Here is a 19,338-nt window from a genome sequence, read left to right as displayed (position 1 = left end):
CAAATACAAGAGCTGGAATAAAGGTTAACCTGCACTACAGATGTTTCATTGTTGACTGAAGCCTCGACCTACAAGTTAAACCTGTAGGTTCAGTCAACATTTGGTTGTTCGAAGAGATTATAAAGTTTGAAGTTATTTGTTCTGCTGCTTGTTGATTTTCGTTCGTTCTTTATTTTCTTTTTAAAAGTCACATTTTGGTTAATAGCCATTTAAATACACAGCTTCTCAAAGCCTACCTCTTATTTTTTCATTTCTCAAGGATTTTGCAAGATCAAATCAAAACTGTTCAGTCTCCTACCAGGTCAGGTGTTTAGACAGTCTCAACAATTCCTGACTAAATCCTGATTTTCTCCCCTTTTAAGGTAAGAATAGAATCCAAGTCTTGAACAACCCAATTAATTATAGTTTAAATTAGTTTATTATGTACCTTTTACAATCAATGCCTCCATTTACCGCTAGTTACACTGTGGGGTTTATTTTTTTATCTAAAGGGTTGTTTGTTTATAACCTTTGTACGTGAGTTGTTTATCAAAATAAACAACTACAAATAAAGAAATATAGGCCTTAAATCACCCACCAATATGACCTCAAACGTGGCAGGTATATTGCTACCCATACTGCGATTACCAGCAGAACAACGCCGACAGGATCGCACTCCTAAGTTTCTCCGTGTGCAGGTTTTGCGGTGTGCAGGTTTCGTGTGGGATTTCCAGTGAAGGGGAGGGGAAAAGTGCCGTGCGACACCAACTCTGCTCATTCGCTCCTCCAGTCTGCCGCACAGCGCTGCGTCCGAGCGGCATCAACTTGAAAACATATCGAAAACCCGGAGGAAGGAAGCTGGTGTCGGGGAAATCTGCTGCTAACAGCCACGTAACCTGCCGAGGGATGTAAGCCAACCGCCTGGTAAGAATGAAACCGTAAAATCCATTTCTCACAACGAAATCAGCACCTTACGTGTGTATGTGTGTTTGTGTCCCCTAGCTAGCTAACTAACGCCAGTTAACCCGCAGCGGCTAGCTCGGCTCGGTTTGGTTCGTCTTTCCTGGCACACCTGGCTGTTGTTGGCGTTTGGTTTGGAGGACAGTTTCCTGTGCGAGAGTTTACAGCATTGTGGATTTAAAAGTGTGCTTGATCGCGTCTTGTTTTGACTAAAGATGTTCGGTCTCACCAACAGTTGAGGGACAGTTAACGGCGGTGTTAGCTTCACTTTAAAGTGAGACCACCAGCAGTTAACGCCAGAGAACACCGGACGGCGAATGGCGTTAATAAAAGCTTTTAACGTGGATTTTCTCCCAGCGTGGCAGAAACGAGGAAAGTTTCTTGTTCTTGGTTTAAGTCAACCTTGTTAGTTTGCTAACCAAACTAACGTAGCGCTCGCTGATGTTAGTCCGAATTAGCTGAATTACTTTTACTTGTCAGAATAGTTGCACAACTTTTAGCTGCTAGTTAACAAACCGCTCGGAAGTTTGATCGCCTCCCGAGTTTCCAAGCTTATTTGTCGCTGCTTACAGCACAAGGGAGGCACGAACGGAAAATGTTGTAATCGTTTTAATGACAACTGGAATTTGGCAACTCAGCCCAAGTTTATTAAGAGCTAACTACTCATGAGGGGCTCGAGTTAGCCGGAGCTGGTGGTTGTAGTTCGCACATCAGGAAGCGATGAGAATACTCATTGATTTCGCCATTTCGTGCTACTTTCACGCTCGCTTCGCTTCCAGGTGAAACATACTTCACGGCCTTTATTCTTTTTTCTATATTCTCATGTACACCCCGATCAGCAGAACAAAAGGCCCTGCATGGCGGCCCCCTCCCCCTCTGAACTGTCAGGTTGATTGAGTCCATATCTGAGATATGAAAGGACCAATGCAGGAGGCACACTGGAGGACGTACGTTACTCTTTTATGTTCTTCAAAAAGACAGACCGGTAGTCTAACCTGCTGCCGGCTGGGCTGTTTGTCTGCCCGGGCACCCAGACCTCATTACCTGTTGTGTAAATTTGTCAGGAACACTTCACTGCCAGTCCAACTAGGCATGAAGGACAGCGGTCTGTGACTAAGATAGCTGTACACGTTTTCAATTACAAAACACATAATTTTCAAGCCAAAATCTCAACTGTAAACAAGAGCTAGTCTTGGAAATAACATCTAAGTACGAGTTAAGAAAAGAAAGAAGAAAACATGCTGGCTCTCAGTGGCTGCCAGTTTAGCTGTACAGCTGTCTACATACAATTTCTTATTTCTGTACTTGTCCTGGTACTTGATTGATTGCAGAGAATAAAAGGTTCCCCAATCACTGTTGCTAATTGTGATATCCAGGTTGTTTGCAGTAATGATAGTGTGTTTAGTGTTAACCTCCCGGACTTGATAGTCTTTTGTTTTGTGCGTAGATTGTAGGGGCTACACTTTGCATTTTGTTTATTGAGTTTAAGCTAACTCAATATTTTATTTCAGTGTTTTGATGTCTAGCTTAAAATGCTTTACTGAAAAGTGAATAATATCAGTTTAAGTTGTTGGTATGTAATATCAAGAGGATCTGCTATGATTTTTTTTACATGACTTTTGATTTTTGTTATCTCTTCTGTATTAGATATTGTCATGGAATAACTGTCGACAGTCATTTCAGGCCTGGTTGGTCTGTGCTTTCCTGTCTGTTTGTTGTTTAAATAAGCTAGATGTTATATGGGCTTTGGTGTCAACTCTTTTGCTTCTTGTATAACTTGTTGCGCCGGTTTTGTTGTGTTTTTGGCCTCATGGGGGTTTCCTTATCTCCATGGTTGTCTTTGCCAAGTTTGCAACTCACCGTCCCTGGTGAGGTGGTTATAGCTGGGGGGGGACACTGCACTGTAGAAACAGTATGAGCAACCACAGGCAGAAAGATGAGAAGAAAAAGTGGGAGGAAGGAGGAGGAAGGTGTTTTTTCCCCCCTTTCCTCAGCAGTGTGTCCCAGCAGAGTCGTACTCGAGGGAACAGCCACAGAGACGTGTACCAGCTGCACCCACCATGAATGGCCGGGGCTCAGGATGGGTTGCCATGACAAGGACGCTGGCACGTGTTGTTATGCAGACACCTTTTTTCTCAGGGCATGTTTGCTCATTATTTTATTGGCCGGCCCTGTTTGGTTGGTGCATGCAAGAAAAGGCCTGCTTGCGTATACAGAAACTGAATAATGTTTTTTCTTTTTTCTTTTTTTTTACCTATTGTGGTTTGGTTTGACTGGTGGTTTGCGTGAGGAATATTTCCCTCATGTCTTGCCAGCCTGGTAAAGAGAATGTCACGCTGTTGTGTCCGATCTGTTTGTGGTCTGCTGACCACTTCAGCTTGGATTAGTTTCACTGTTATGTACAGTATTAAAGACCAGCTCCTAAACAAGTCAAAACACTCCTGTTAATTAGCTCATCTCAGGTCAGCACTGAATACAGTCAATGTTCAGCAGCCTGAGAACTGGAGTCCAATCAGTGGTCCTGCATGGCTGAGTGAAAGGAGACGCACTGACAAAGCTGACTGTGGCAAGTGTGCTGGAATGACGTCTTTCCTGTGTGAATTATCCATTTCGGTGAACATGTCTAATCAGGCTGTTGTTATTGCTGCTGTGCCACAAATTTATTTATTTTTTTTTTCTGTGTCGAGCGTGATAATACTTACTGAAGAGCTGAATGTTTTCCAGTAAAAAGCTCACTGAGGACAAGGTCAACTCTCCAGGGAAATATAAACTAATGCTTTCATTGTAGACTTTGTACCACAGTTCTGCTCTGAGGCTAACGGGATGCCCAGCATGATTCTGAAGGCGTCTGGTGTGTTTAAATCATGTGAGGTGTCATGTGAACCAAACAGCACGCTGATGCTGCATGGCACACTTGGCTTTTTATCAGTAATGGAAATAGTTTGAAGTTTTAGTGCTTTGTCTGTGTAATCATCATTATGTAAGTATGTACATAGGTATTAATCAGTCATTTATCAAGCAAAAATGTTGAACATTTGCTGGTTCCAGCTTCTTAAATACAAGGATTTGATGCTTTTCTTTGTCATTTGTGTTAGCAAATGAAAAGTCTTTGGGATTTGGACTGCTGGTTGCACAAAAGAGGCAATTTTGGAGACTACACTTTAAACTCTTCACTTTTTTGACATTTTATAGATTAAATGACTAATTGTGAAAAAGATGAATTGAAATGAATTCTAGATGAATTGATAACTGCTGCATCCCTAGTATGTCTAACAAAACACACGTTGGAGATTTTGCTCAAATCAGGCTATTTTTACCCTGTGATTTTATTAACAACGTGCTTTTGCGCATATTCGCTTTTATTTATGTAGCAATACCAGAAATCTAGTGTTTCTAATAGCTGTATCATATGATTCTTAATCCCAAATTCAAATCAATACCAGGATAAAAAACAAAACAATGAACTGCAGCTACTTGTAAAACCTACACTCCTTTATATTTTGGTGACAGACACTATTGTAAATATCAGCCAGAGATTTTGCCTTCTTTTTTCAAAAACATACAATGTTTTGTCACTTTACATTATTTATAAATGAAATGGACAAAATATAATACAGTGAACTGTATGTATGTATGTATGTATGTATGAGGAAACGGTTCTCCACGTGCCTGGCAGATAATTTCACCGTGCCAGTTCAGCCATGGTACGGTACATTAGCTAAGTGGCTGGTATCAGGGTTTATGCATGTGACACCTGAGAATGAGCTCTCGTTTTAGGTTTGTCTGTGAATCATTACACATATTGATGGTTCACCAAGGTATTACGCTGTTAGGGGTAATCAGAGCCACCGTTGTTGTTGTCTCTGTTTTATGACGGATTCCCACTTATCTGACCCTGAAATCAACACACTTGCTCACATTTTGCTCCTTTGCTCCCTCCACAGTAAATAGGAGGAGAGTGTGCACTACCACACCTTCCCCATTCCAGTTCAAACCATGGACTGTAGCCCGGGCTTCAGAATGGACTAGTGATGCATGATAGAGATTTGCTTCTTATGGCCAGTAATTTCAGTCTTTATTTTGGGAACCTGTAATGCAAATTGCAGTCATTTTGTCTTCCTCTGCGTTGGTGGCAGCATGTTTGTCTTTCAAATCTACACTGTGTGGCTCTACCCAGGTGCAGCAGTTTGACGTCATGAGAGCAGCAGCAGCAGCGTGAAGTGCTTGTTCTTGTTCTTCTACAACGTGTCCTTCTCCTTCTTCTTCTCTGTGTGAACATTAAACTGACTTTTAGAGGTGCACAGCAACACTTTTACAAGGCTCTGCTTGTTAAGTCAATGAAAGCATTTTGGCTTCATTTTATTGGCTATGATTTCATTTCATCGTTCAACCGAATCTGTTGGTTCAAAATATATTGTCTATCCCCAACAAACAGCTGCTCGGGCTGTTTGCTCTTTTAAAGCCATTCCTCAGGTCTTCAGTGTCTCAGCTGGAGTTCTGTTAGCCTGGTCCCAGACCTTCCAGACGTTTCCCACACCTCTGATTTTTCAGTCTAATCAGGCTTCTGTTCTGTTCCTAACTGGCATTGGTGTTTCCTGCACTCAAGCTCCACACATCTGGCCATCAGTCCAGTTGACCACAGTACACAGGTTTCTGTTCCATTCGTTAATCTTAATTTGCTGATGACTTGTTTTTCCTCTAGTAGCAGTGGCACATTAATAATTGCAGTTTCAGTTGTCTGAGCACAGTATGCACAGTAGTTTATGTACCACTGAAGCCTTTATTATTTTGTTTTTGCTCAAATAAATGTTAGATCAGCCATATTTAACGTAACTACGCTTTATTTCCAGTGGTACATTAACAATAAGACTGCAGCTAACCAATATTGTTGTTACTGATGACAATTACTTTATGATTAATAGATTAATCATTTATTTTACAAAATGTCAAAAATGTTGAAAAACGCTCAAAACCCCAAATTCTTCTTTTGTCCAACGAGCAGTTCAAAACCCAAAGACTCCTCATTTCCCATCTTACACAACAAAGAAAAGCAGCAAATTCTTACATTAAAAAAGCGGGAACCAACAAATGTTTGACATTGTGCAAAAGTGAGTAGGATTGGAAAGATTTTGTCACACCAGCAGCAGTTAGGGTCGAGCAGATTTAACAGGAAGGCCACGTGTTTAAGACTGGAGGGCACTCAATCAGCGTCGATAAGCTGGTGCATATAGACCTGATGACACAGTCTGGCAGATGTGAAGGCTTCATCCTCTAATGCAGAGCCTTGCTATGTGCTTCAACGGGGTTAAGCCCTGAACGCTTACAAAATCAATAGCCTGTACTTAATAGCTTTTGTTTGTCTCTCCCGCAGTGTTTCTTAACAGAAGCGCTGCTTTGAATTCAGTTGCAGCCAATTTTCAACAGCAGAATAGTATTGTACTCAAGGAGGGAAATGGCACATCTCTGCTCTGCACTCATTTGATGTGAACCAGCTGCCCCTGGAATTCCTGGATTCTTGGATATCTACCAACTGTTAAATAACCCATGACGGGTTGTAAATGGCTGTTGGTGTTGAAAATATGATGTTTTGTGTATAAATGCTGCTGACTGGTTCTAGTGCAGAGAATGGGCTGCCTTGACAGTCGGAGAGAGAAAAAGGAGGAAGGAAGAAGAAAAGTGACTCAGGTGCTGGGGTCAATGGGGACACAGTAGGAATGTCTGGTTAGGTAAACCTCTTCTGTGGTAACCCCCACTGTGACGTGGTCTAGCTGCTTGTTTGTCTCCTTATGGGGCTGCTATGGCTGTCAGTGGCCCGTGCATGAGACCCTATGCTGTCCCTTTAGGATCTGAACAACAGTTCTGGTCATTAGTTACAGCCCCTAGATGATGATCTAAATATGTAACTCCATACACTCGCCTTGTCATTTTCTTTACTGCTCTTCATTCTGAGCTCCCTCCTCCAGCCCTCTTGGCTCCTCTTGCATTCATTCATGTGTGTGCAAGCATGCATGTGGACATACCATAGATATGTAATATTAATGCCCCGTGGGCAGAAACGAAAATGTCCCATTTGTCGGCTGTTATGTTCCATCACTGTTTTAAAGCACACAGTGCTTAGTGATGTATAAAAACATAAAAATAAAATAAATGCAGAGAGGAGAAAATGCTCGTTTTGCTGTGCAGGCGTATGATATGTCATGGCAAGCCTGCCTCTTTTTAAATTCTGTGCAGAAAGGAAGGATATGCATGCAGCAGAGACAATGAAGTCAAAAGAACATAGTGTAACCAGGCTGTTGGCTGCTCTCCCTCTCCCCCTCCAGCTCCTCTTAGTTTGCTTTGTCCTTGTCTCTCTTTTTGGTTCTCTCCTCATCCTCAGCCTTTTAGCTAACACAGAGAGATTCGTCTAAATCTGGTCACTGGGCCTCTTTTATATGCGTGTTAAGTCAGTGCCTGAGCTTTGTTGAAGGAGGTGTCCCCTGCCAAGATATCTCACTGTAGAAGCCAGCTCAAGCACATTATGGTAATGGTAAATCTACTTGCATTTTGTGTGTCGCTTTTCTAGCCTTACCTACTCCTTTTGAGAGCTTTACAACACTTGCTGCATTAACCCATTCGCACTCTCATATACTGATTTCAGAGCTGCCGTCCTGCCATCCAGTGCCACGTTATTTCTATGCTCAGCTATTCGCACATACGCTCACACACAGATGGAACAACCATCAGTTTGGGGATCAGTATCCTGCTTCAGCATGCAGCCGGGGATCCAACCTTCTGAAAGGTGGACGACCCACTTCACTTACTGAGCCTCAGCTTCCCAGATTCTGGTCCTAGAGCACTAAAGCAAACCATTGTTCTCATTTGTGCTCTTTGCAAAGTTTTTGGTATATCTCACTGCAGACCTCCGTGATGTTGGATTTTCCTAATGCTAGTCGCTCCTTGAACTGTGGCTTAACACATTGATCTTAGCAGCCATGTTCTGTCCCTGAAAACTCGAGAAGCTTAATCATTTATTTTAGTGTAGTGAGCCTAAAAGACATGACTCCCAGTTATTACTTAAAAAACAAAAGATTACTGTTTTCCAGGTCACTGGTTTTTATGTTTCTGAGTGGTGGAGTTGAATTTCCTCGCAGTGGGATTAACCAGTGCAGTGGGAGTCTTTATGGCTGATCTTTATAAATCATATCCATAATCTACAGGGTTATTACAGAGGTCAGGCAAAGTGAGAGTTATCAGCTTCCCATCTGCTCACAGTGCCACATGCAGATAAAAATCATCTGCAGCGGCAAGCAGAGGCTTTCCTCTCCTTTTTGATCCACATGTGCCCTTAGAGAAAAACCTTTATTGAACTGAAAATCCTCTCCGTCAGCTGTTGAAGCAAAATGAAGACATGCATCAGCACTGCAGTTCAGTTCAGTTCAGAGTTTGTCATATGTCCTCAGTATATCTGTGTAGTTGACAAAATAGTCTTTTTCACAGTTAAAGCCACATTCAACCACTTCCTGTCAGTTAGGAAAATGTTTAAGGTTTGCTCACCATCTTCACTGAGGAAACACAGTAACATGATGACACTGTGCTAGACTCAGTTTAAGAAGAAGAAGAATCAGCTTTATTGACAGTTTATGTATTTTTACATGCACACACATGCAACACCTGGCAAATTACACACAGTGAAACACACACAGGAGCAGTGGGCAGCATCAAGTGCCCAGGGAGCATATTGGGGGGTTAAGTGCCTTGCTCAAGGGCACATTAGCCAGCTAATGGAGGGGGGGAGGAATTTTGTCGCATTAATCACTCCACCACACCCAAATTTTTCCTGCCCGTCCGGTGGGGGAATCAAACTGGTGACCCTCCGATCACAAGCCGCTTCTCCAACCTCTAGGCCACGGCATGTATCATCTATACATGATGATTTACAAATTCCTTTGCAAATTGAGTAGTTTTCTTGAAATTATCCCGATTTAAGACTAATAATTACAGCTGTGATCAGATTATTATATAACGGAGAGATTGTAGTAGTTCTTCTTTTTGCCATGTTTTTTGTCAACGTGCTCAGTTTTTCTTTTCCACGTTTGCTGTCTCTTTCTTTCTTCTGTTGCTTCCCACTTTGCATAAACAGGTACAGCTTGTAGCGTGCGACTTGAATGGAGTGACAGACTAAACACGAGAAAACGGCAAACATGAGAACACTGCGCCCAACAGCTAATTTATGCCGCACACATGAGAGCTCATAATGCATTGTTTTCCCCTGTGTAATTAGCATGACACTCTCAAAGGCCTGAAGATGTCAACACCATACTGATGATTCAGTAGGAGTGAACTAAACAGCTATTAAAATGACTGCACTTTGGGAATTTATCAATTTCAGAATTGGACATGCCTAACATCATTAAGTACATGTGCATTGAGAGACCCTGCAGTTCTGGATGTTTTAAACCTTTACAACAGACTTCAAAGAAAATCTTTGACTTTGGGAATGAAACTTAAGATGTAAAATCAATCACGGTGTCGTGTGTGGAAGCTGGCAGCTGCTTTAGTCGTATTAGACAATGTTTTTCTATCCGTCTCTTTCAGTCTCTTCGCCAGTCTTGTAGCATTCAGTGGGATTAGGATTAGCAGTCTGTGTGTGGCTGCTTTAACAAGCACTAATTGATTTGCGACTAAGGCTGTGTTGGATACTGCAGCAGACAGCACCAGCGTGGGACTAGGGGTGATGCAAGGTCGACAAATACAACATTGCAGTAAATTGCAGGACCGAGTTTGTTGGCTCTAGAATGAGGAAGTTTCATCCACACGCTGGTGCAGGGCTTCCCGTCTGCCATCCGCTGTGGGCAGCAGGCCTCTGAACCGAAGCCTGATTAGTCAAGGCTATCCGACTGTGCAGCTGAGTCTCCATGTAAACAAACACAATTCATTTGTTAGGCCTGTGCTGTGCACAATTAGTCATTGTTTCTATGGAAAAGATGCTCTGCTGTAAGCCTAAAATTGCTGATGTCAACAGTTTGAACCAAAGCGTGTCAGTCAATGTAACTGTCCCTCCTCCTCCTCTGTGTTTTGTCTTTCAGAGCCCCGCTGAAGCGACTGGTGTGGCTCTCAACCCAGCCCATAGCTGTGGATTGCATCATTATGAGACAATAGCAGTGGGAATCAAAACTCTCCCTCCTCCTCTTCCTCCATCTCCTCCCACGGTTTCTTTTTTCTCTCAGCCTGACTCTCAGCTGAAACCCTCCCCCTAACAAATACACGATCACCAACACACACACATGCAACCTTCTGACCACTCCTCCCACACTGCTCATGGTCCACTCCCCCCCCTCATCTCTCCAGCCAGTCAAGCAGTGAGTGGATGGAAGCTGTGTAATCCTCTGTAAAGTATAGGGCCTATACGGCTGCATATGCTCCCCTTTGTCATGGCGGCTGTTATTGTTGCGGAGGCCTCCCTCAGGAGAGAACATGAGGGAGGACAGAAGGCAGCATAAAGCTCACAAAGGGAGGAAGAGAGAGCCAGAGAGCGAGTGAGAAAGACTGTTGCTGCCATTTATTTGACCGGAGGAGAATGAGCTTTACAGGGCAACGAATGGAATTCAGTGGGGGTGAAACCACATGATGTGGGACTGGCATTACCGCCCCACGCCAATCACAAAGTGGACCAGCAGTCAACTTTGGAGATATTTGCCACATAGTGACCTGCAGAAAGGAATGCAGTGAAATAGAGAAAAGTAGAAAGTTTTTTTTTTTCTTGGTTTAGAATATTTTTCTATTTGTCTCCTTGGTATTTTTTTTTCCAATTGCAGCCTACCAAAAGTGCCTTTTTTGTGTTGCTTTTGTTTGGGTTTTTTTGTACACATCTTGCTCTGAATTCTTACTTCATATCACCACAAATCATTGCATGTAACTTAACGTACAGTAACTGTCACATTGAGTGCATGTTACCATATTTTAGAGAAGGCACATAGTATATTTAACTCTTTTCTGTGTGCCTGTGGGCAACACCAGCCTCCAACAAATCCACATTTGACAATCATCATCATCATCATCATCTTCCCGAATTTTGTTTCTGCTTGGGTAGAAGTTCCAAGCATTAAACCACTGACGGTCAAGTTTCTCCAGACCAACGTGACTTTCAGCACTGCCTCTTCCCAACCTCTGTTGCTTTGACGACGCAGAGCCGTCGCCATGGTCGGTATCCATTCCAAATGGCGCTACCTTTTCATGTTTCTGGGCATTCAGCTGGTGGTCATGGCACTGCTGTCCCGAGAGGGATACCAGAAGAGGGTCTCTTACTTCATCCGCATCTTCCGCAAGCCCGACCCCACGTTGTCAGGCCGCAACCACACGTCGACTGGCATTGCTGGAGGAGATGTGTACGCCAACCTCTCCCACCTGTCCAAAGGTCATAGCCATGGAGACGAAATGCCCTACTGCCCTAAGACATCCCCGCTGATAGGTGAGTGTTCTAGCCTGCTCCTGTGTCCTCCTGTAGTACCTGATTAGACTGTTAATGAAGTTAGATCGCGTTCTCACTCGCACGTGTAAATCTGTGAATTCAGCACTGATATATGAACAAACTTAAGTGGTGGTTCTCCACAATTACTTATTGCTGCCATTCGTTAAACTCAGTCCTCCGACTTGACTGATTAACTACTACTACTACTGCTGATTAACATTATTGTCTAGTCTAGTTAGAATTGAGACCCAAATTTCAGAGTAGAAGAGTCACCAGATTGCTGGGGCCACTTGTTTCTGCTTTAAGTGCGTTTTTTTTTAGTGGAAATTTTCACAAAGCTCATTTTTGTGCATCTACTGCGCCGTGTAGGAATGGATCAGACACTGTTTTTGGGGGCTTTGAAGCATCAGTGCTTTGCTTTTAGAAGTTGAAAATGATCTTTTCACACAGTCATTCCAAGATGCAGCTCCAATGGCACCCATGCACCCAGATCTCCATTTATCACAGTGAAATGGAGCTTTCGCTTGTATAATGATGGTTGGTGGGCCATCAGGCCACTTGGAACAGAGTCGTACAAAATCGGCTGCTCCTTGTTGATGTGGCTTTGTGGTATTTTGTTGTAGTTTACATCATCTGCTCTTTCTGATTTACTCTAAAAGCCTGGAAGCAGCTTTAAGTGGGAAATGATACCCACACATATGCAATAAATCAGACATGGATCATCATGATGTGTGCAATTAAGATAGTAAAACTTGTTTAAACAGTGGGTAGTGTCAGTTGTAATACTGCATGATCTGCAGTCCTGAAGCAGCTCATAATATTTGCTGATGAGAAGCTGATTACTCAAATGACAACACATGAAACAAATCTTGGACTGTTTCAGTACTGCACTGTTTCATCACCTTATTCAATCTGAATCGATCATCTCGCTGTCTCTTCTTCACTTTGGAGGTTTGAATGAAAGTTTGGTGCCGGTCCACATGCTCAGTGTCCCACAGAAAAACAAAACAGATTTTCATGTGATAATTTGTGTTTACTTACCCCAGACAGCCAAAACACCTGATGGTTCATTAGCCACTTTAGCTTTGTTTCACCCCGCTCAGTATTAACTTCTCCAAACCCACAAAAATATGCTCTAATCACCAAAGTCGGCTCGACGGTCAGCTTTACGTATTATATTGGCACAGTTGTCAGGATTGAGGCAGTGATGGAGTTGAGAGCCACAGCGGTCCCCAGGTTTTGATTCAGAGCAGCTCTGACTCCCTCTTTGAATAGCAGAAAAACAAGTAAGCCAGAGTGACGAAGAGAAGAGAAGAGAAAAGGACTAACACTGGTGTCGGTGTTTCTGTAAATTATTAATAACTTTCTGTGAACTCTTATTTGTCACTTATTGACACGTGAGCCAGAGCCTGTGATATTTTCACACAGCACTCTGTGAAGCCCTGTGACAGTTAAATATCCCCAGCTTGCACAGATACACTTTGCATTGGCTTTGTATATAATTGTGAAGTGTATAAAAATGAACTCATGTTTGGCGTGAAGGCAAAGGGAATTACATCCACTGAACATGATGACCATACCTCAGCGGATTGTTCTGGGAAAAGACCAGTAATTAGCAAATACCAGAAATCTGATTTGATTATTTTGATCATTCAGTTACCTCTGAGGTGCAGTGTTAATATGTTACCAGAAGATGTAAATAGCTTTTTCCCCCTCCTGCCTTCTTCCTCACAGAATGATGCACAACATGCTTTAATTGGTTAACACACATGTTTTTGCTCCCTTTAAATGAATGAAAATTTAAAGCCTCCCACATTTTATCTTTTCGAGTGTGAAAAATTGATTTGGCCTTGGAAATAGAAGTTTGACCAAAACAGTCTGAGCTCAAAGTCTGTTTTCTAGCTCTTTTTTTCCCCCCTCTGGAGCTTTCGACCTCACTCAGAAATTTGCTCGATGACAGCTGATCAAACGTCCACCGACGAAGACGGTGAGATGAAGTGGACCTTGTGACTCGTCTCTGTTTGTCTTTGTTGTCATTGCCACACACTTGTTACACATGCTCTAAACAATCTGATCCTACTACAGTTAGTGTTTTTCAGTATACCTAAGATGCACTGTAAATTAAAGGATTAGTTTTCTGTTTTCAGACTCTTTTCTTCCCACACTACTTCCAGTAATTTTAAAGCACAAGCTGATACCTGAGCCGGAAGGCATTGACCAGTTTTCTGGAAACTATAAAGGATAAAGGTCATCAGGGTGTTACCGAACATTCGCTCAGGTAGCAGGAAGTGAACAGAAAACACCTTCATCAGATTATATTGCTTGGCCTGCGTTGGTCTTTAAATTTCATTGAATTGTGGAAAATTTCAGAAGCTCGAGCTGACCTCTTCAGATTGTTTCTGTCCGTCCAACTGTCCAAACAGCAGAGACATTCACTTTTCAGTCGTGTAAAACTAAATGGATGTATGCCATACGTCATTGAATCGGTTTCCTCAAAAAATTAGAAGCTTTAAAAGTGATTAACGAAGGTCTTAAATATCATCTCTTGCTTGCTGTAGGCAGTAACATTAGTTCTCAGGTTTTTTTGTATAGAATTGCAGGCTTTTGTTACACACTTTTTTTTTTAACTCAAAGATTGTTGTGACAGTGGATTGACGTGAAAAAGGTGTTTAAAAAGTTGCTTATCGCTTTGTGGGGGAAAAAAAATATCCAGACTCTTTGCAGAAAGCTTTGTAAAAATGTGTGGTTATTTATGCTGCAAGCACCAAACCCAGTGTGGTTACGCAGCACACCTGCAGATCAAGAACTGACAGGCTGAGTTAGCTAGTTCATCAATGTTGGTATGAAAAGGATTTTTGGTATGTCTGCACATGCTGCCATTCAAAATATGATGGAAAGCCATCATAAAATGTTTTTACAAGCAAAACATTTCCAGTTAGGTGAGCTGAACAGAAATAATTTACTGTATTTACTGTTAAGTATGAGAACTAGTTTTGGTTCAGGTCAGTCTGACAAACTCGTGGCCATTTTAAGGTAATTTTAAACCACAGCCTCACATTCAAATCATATGCTCTCCTACTGTAACCAGATTATTTGCCCTCACTCCATCAAACACATCTTGTTTCCGACTGGTAATGACCGCCGGCCAATTTCTGCTTGCAGGTGGGCCAATCCACGTCAGCTTTCCATCAGGGCTCACGCTAGCAGAGGTTCAGAGGAAAAACCCGCTAGTGGTGCGTGGCGGACGCTACAGGCCGCCTGACTGCGAGGCGAGGCACCGAACAGCCATCATCATTCCCCACAGACACAGAGAACACCACCTTAAGTTCCTACTGTACTACCTACATCCTTTCCTGCAGCGACAGCAGCTCCAGTATGGAATTTACGTCATTCACCAGGTGAAATGCACACAATCAGGTCACTTATTTAACACTAAAGCAAGCGTCAAAGGGTTTTAAGCAACATTTTACTTTTGGTTAACAGAGATTTCACATTTGGCTGAAACATTTCATTTTTGTTAGATATAAACAGCTATCATCTGCTGTTAGGACTGTTTCCTTCCTTTGGTATCAACTACAGTTACAGGCCAGATGAACACTGCCCTCTAGTGTGCAGTCATCAGAAGTGCATGTTAGAGGATGAGAATGTGCCAGTGGTTTATGTGTATTTATTATTTACCATACTGTGATGGGATTTTTTTTGTGAATTATGACACAATAGTTTCAGTATTAAAATTATATTTTTGTGTGTTAACTTCAAAGCAAAATGTGTTGTTTTTTTTGTTTGTTTTTTGTTTTTTGTTTTTTTTTTTAGCCAGTTAAAAATGAATATGTTTCATCTTGACTTCCCAGTTTTGCCCGTACTGAAATTCAGTAATGTTAGAATTTATTTTGCTAATTGAGGAAAGTCTGTACACACACACACACACACACACACACACACATATACTTACATGTCAGTGTTCACTCTGCAGGCCGGAAACTACACATTTAACCGGGCCAAGCTGATGAATGTTGGTTTCCGGGAGGCCATGAAGGAGGAAGACTGGGACTGTCTCTTCTTCCATGATGTGGACCTCATTCCAGAGGACGATCGCAACACATATGTCTGTGACGCCAACCCCAAACACGCAGCCATCGCCATGGACAAGTTTGGCTACAAGTGTGTACTTTCTTGACAGCAGATGTTCATCACTTTTTGCAGATAGACCCAAACCATATTCTCCTTTCCACTTTTAATTGAAATGCTTAACAGTGTTTTCCTTTTTCTTGGGATCTTTAATCTTCTCCAGGCTTCCGTACAAGATGTACTTTGGGGGAGTGTCAGCTCTGACGCCACTGCACTACCTCAAAATGAATGGCTTTCCCAACAACTACTGGGGCTGGGGCGGAGAGGACGACGATATTGGAGTCAGGTGAGAATACTTGGCTCTAGATGCTCGTAAGGCTGAGACTGTGTGCTGTGGAAATGATGCCTCAGTGGACAGTCTGACAGGAAGTTTCCAGCTTCCACGCTCTACTTGATTGACATCTGATTTCTTTTATACACTTGACATTTAACACTAACCAAAAACAGACCCCAGCTGATTGCGGAGTACTGCAGATCAGAATTAAAAAAGTTCAATTGAAAAGCAAAATTTGGAAAAAAAATAAAATACAAACATCACAAAGTTTTGGTTCATGTTTGAACCACATCAGGAGATGAGTGTGACCCTGTTGGACCATGAAAGATGTTTGTTTCTCTTGTTCTCAGAGTGTCTCTGGGGGGTATGTACATCACTCGTCCATCGCTGAAGGTTGGCCGTTACAAGATGATTAAACACAAGCTGGACAAGGGCAACGATGTGAACCCGAAGAGGTATAGTAAACAGTCTGATGCAGCTGGTTTTATTTGAGTTGCTTGTGGCAGGTCTTGTTTTAGTTTGCATGCAGACTCAAAGAATCTGAAATGCAACCTAAAGGGGATGAACTTATATGTGCGGTGTTTGCTTCTCTGTCTTTGCTATAAGATTCAACATGCTGGCCAAGACACGTCAGACCTGGAAGTTGGATGGGATGAACACGGTTGAGTATGAGACAATCTCACGGCAATACCTGCCCCTCTACACCAACATCACTGTCAACATCGGTACTGAGGCCGGACTACACCCACTTCCCCCAGCGCCGCCTCCTCCTGCCAAAGCTGCAGGCAAAGTCAACGCACCTGCTGAAGGCCCAGCCAAGCTCAAAGAGGGCCGCTGAAAGCAACAGTCTGCCCCGAGGAGACCGCTGACGATGTTTCACTTTGCCATAACTTCAGCGGGTGGGGTTTTTTTTCTTTATGGTGGCCTGGAGTTTGTTTTTTGCCTATTTTAAGCATTTTCATCATTTTATGGAGGAATTAGTTTGTGTAGAACCAACATCACACTGCCTGCGGACAGTGAGACACACACTTTGGTGATTAAAATCACTTGATTCGTTAAAACTGAAAACAGTAGACCTGGATTTCTCAGCCCTCAGGTGATGGCCCAGCGCCTGTGACATCACCGATTATTCTTCCAATGGAGCCACAGTGAAGGGTTAAAGTTGGACTCTGTGAGTTTATATATCTCCAGCGCTGTGGTCGCTGGTTAAACCTTGTGATGCCTTAGAATCTCGTTCTTCTTTTGTCGTTTCACTTGTACCTTACCTTACCTTAATGAGAATATTATGTTTAACGGAGCTGTAGCTGCGATGTCCAGCAGTCGCACTGTGCCACGAGAGTCGCTGACTTTTTTTTTTTTTTTTTTTGTCTCAACGCCAATGAATACATAACTGAAACGGACTGTTTTTGTTTCCAGTTGAGGGTGTGAAGCTGCTACGATGAGCGCTGAGTGAAGGAATCTGACAGATATGTACCTTACTGTCAGTACTATTACTGCTTCTGTTGTAACGGCACACATGTCCTGTCTGTCTGCAGACATCCGGGGTCTTATTTATAAAGGGTTCCTACACAGGCATGCTGATCTTCATCTGTGTGGTTTGTCTGTCAAAACATAGACTAAATCTTTCCAATCCAACTTTTGGGCTTTGTACATGTGGTTTTTACCTCCTGTTAAATTACAAACCATCGATCAGGAAAGTGAAAACATTTTACACCGAGGCCAAGGTAAGGTTCCTCAGTGTGCAGCGTTTATCACTGTCAGCGAATTCAGTTCAGCCTTTCAGATTTCAGCGTGTCCCATCGACAACGCTTCACTTCATTTTCTTGGTGTGTCTGTTTTCTGTATTTTGTCAAATACGACAGGTCTTGGTGACGGTGATCAGTCTTCAGCCTTCAGATGGGCTCCAGCTGACATACAGTCGGCCTTTTGCCCATCTCCTGTCCTCAAAATTGTAGAAAGTGGCTTCAGCAGCGTCATCAGACCAGCACAGGTTCAGGAGTAGAGATTAATAAATGCTGTTTCAACCTCAAGTTGCGGTAGCCCAATTTATCCACGTAGACGAACAAGTTCTGTAGCTCGAGTCCAAAGCACAATGTGAAAAATCTCTGTGATCTTTTTTGTTGTGACAACATCTTTAGTTTTCAAGTTTTAACTTCAACTGAAGGACTTCAATTGTCCTTCTTTGTGGTTGAAGAAAAATCAGACATTTAGTAATTTGTGACTCACAAAATCCTGTCTGAATGCTTTGATGTGTTGATGCCGTGAGGTTTTGACCCAACACCAACTGTGTGTCATTTTGTAAAATGTGACAGAAAATCTGAAGCATGTTACGGCTACCTTTAGCAGATAAGGAAACAGGTTGTTTCTTTCCAACTTCTTTTCTTCTTTTGCTTAAATGTTGAAACAGTTTGCTTGTGATTTGTCTCTGAAAAGCCAGTTCTCATGGAGACATCTGCCATATCTTTTCCACTGGTGCCCGTATGCTGCGTGCCGACTCTCCTCCCTCACTGTTCGCTTCTCTCCACTGACAGATTTGATTGTTTACTCAAGAAAAAAAACAAAACAGTCCCTTTACGCAGTGAGCGTGACTGTACTGGCAGGTGAACAAGGCTGAAACCAAAGACGACTGAATGGAAAGCTGTGAAGATGGATTAAATAAAATGTGTGTACACAGTGTGCTTCATATCTTCTGGATGCTTTCCATGACACTGTATACTCTATCGCTTGCCTCTCTTGATATTCGTAGCCTCTTTCCCATCTGATTTCAAAGAACCTCAAACCGACTTATGTTCAGTACAGCCTGCAGATTTTAATGAAGGGAGGAGGTTGGTTTGTGATTAGTTTTTCAAATGCTGTTCTGAAACTTTTCAGCAAAACATTTCCTGTCATTGTGGTATTTGTCTGCTGAAGTGGACAACATGAGCTCTGAGAGTGGTTGCCTGTGAATTTAGATGACTATATACTGTTTTATTTTATTGTGAATTCATATTCAGCTCCTATGGCCTTAGCAACACACAACAGCAGTAGTATCAGGACAACCTGGTCACTAACAGCATCTTGTTAGCATCAACACTAGAGATGCCTGGGAGAGGACCTGTTAGAAAGACTTCGGGAATGAAATGAGCCCAACGTGGACATGATTCTTATCAGCACTCGCACAGAAAATATGGAGCATGTTGACGTGTTGAGGTTGTGAGCTGGAAGCTGCCTAAATGTGACTTTAAATGCGAGTTTGCATCTGCTGTGTGGAGCGCTCTGTCACTGTTGTGTAAAAGCTTATATTCCCAAGTCACCGTGTACAGTCTCCATCTTTTACTTGACCTGATGTTTTGTTTTTCTTTTTCCTTTTTTTTTTTTTTTTTTTTTTTTTTTTTAAAAAAGAGCTGCTTGATGTTTGATTTGCTTTATTCTGATGTGGATTAAGCTTGGCAGCAGTAGAAAACAGTCACCACACAGTAGTACTGAAGCAACCGAAGGACAACGTGACTTTGTGAGGTATTTCTGCTCTCTTTATGAATTCTGCACAGTCCAGAGTGGCCTTAAATTCATT

General features: G+C 42.4%; 1 protein-coding gene across 1 annotated transcript; it reads left to right on the top strand.

Moving 5' to 3' along the window:
- Nucleotides 1-693: 693 nt before the first annotated feature.
- On the top strand, nt 694-19,156 carry si:dkey-199f5.8 (beta-1,4-galactosyltransferase 3). The gene is made up of 7 exons (XM_046398606.1): nt 694-903; nt 10,005-11,386; nt 14,549-14,784; nt 15,360-15,547; nt 15,678-15,800; nt 16,139-16,243; nt 16,395-19,156. The coding sequence occupies exons 2-7, from the start codon at nt 11,116-11,118 to the stop codon at nt 16,624-16,626; spliced, it is 1,155 nt and encodes a 384-aa protein (XP_046254562.1). The 5' UTR covers nt 694-903; nt 10,005-11,115; the 3' UTR covers nt 16,627-19,156.
- Nucleotides 19,157-19,338: the final 182 nt, after the last annotated feature.

Source organism: Scatophagus argus, chromosome 9 (assembly GCF_020382885.2).
Source record: "Scatophagus argus isolate fScaArg1 chromosome 9, fScaArg1.pri, whole genome shotgun sequence".
Classification (NCBI taxonomy): Eukaryota; Metazoa; Chordata; class Actinopteri; family Scatophagidae; genus Scatophagus; species Scatophagus argus.
The sequence above is the reverse complement of the archived record's forward strand: the minus strand, read 5'-3'. Positions and strand labels throughout refer to the sequence as shown.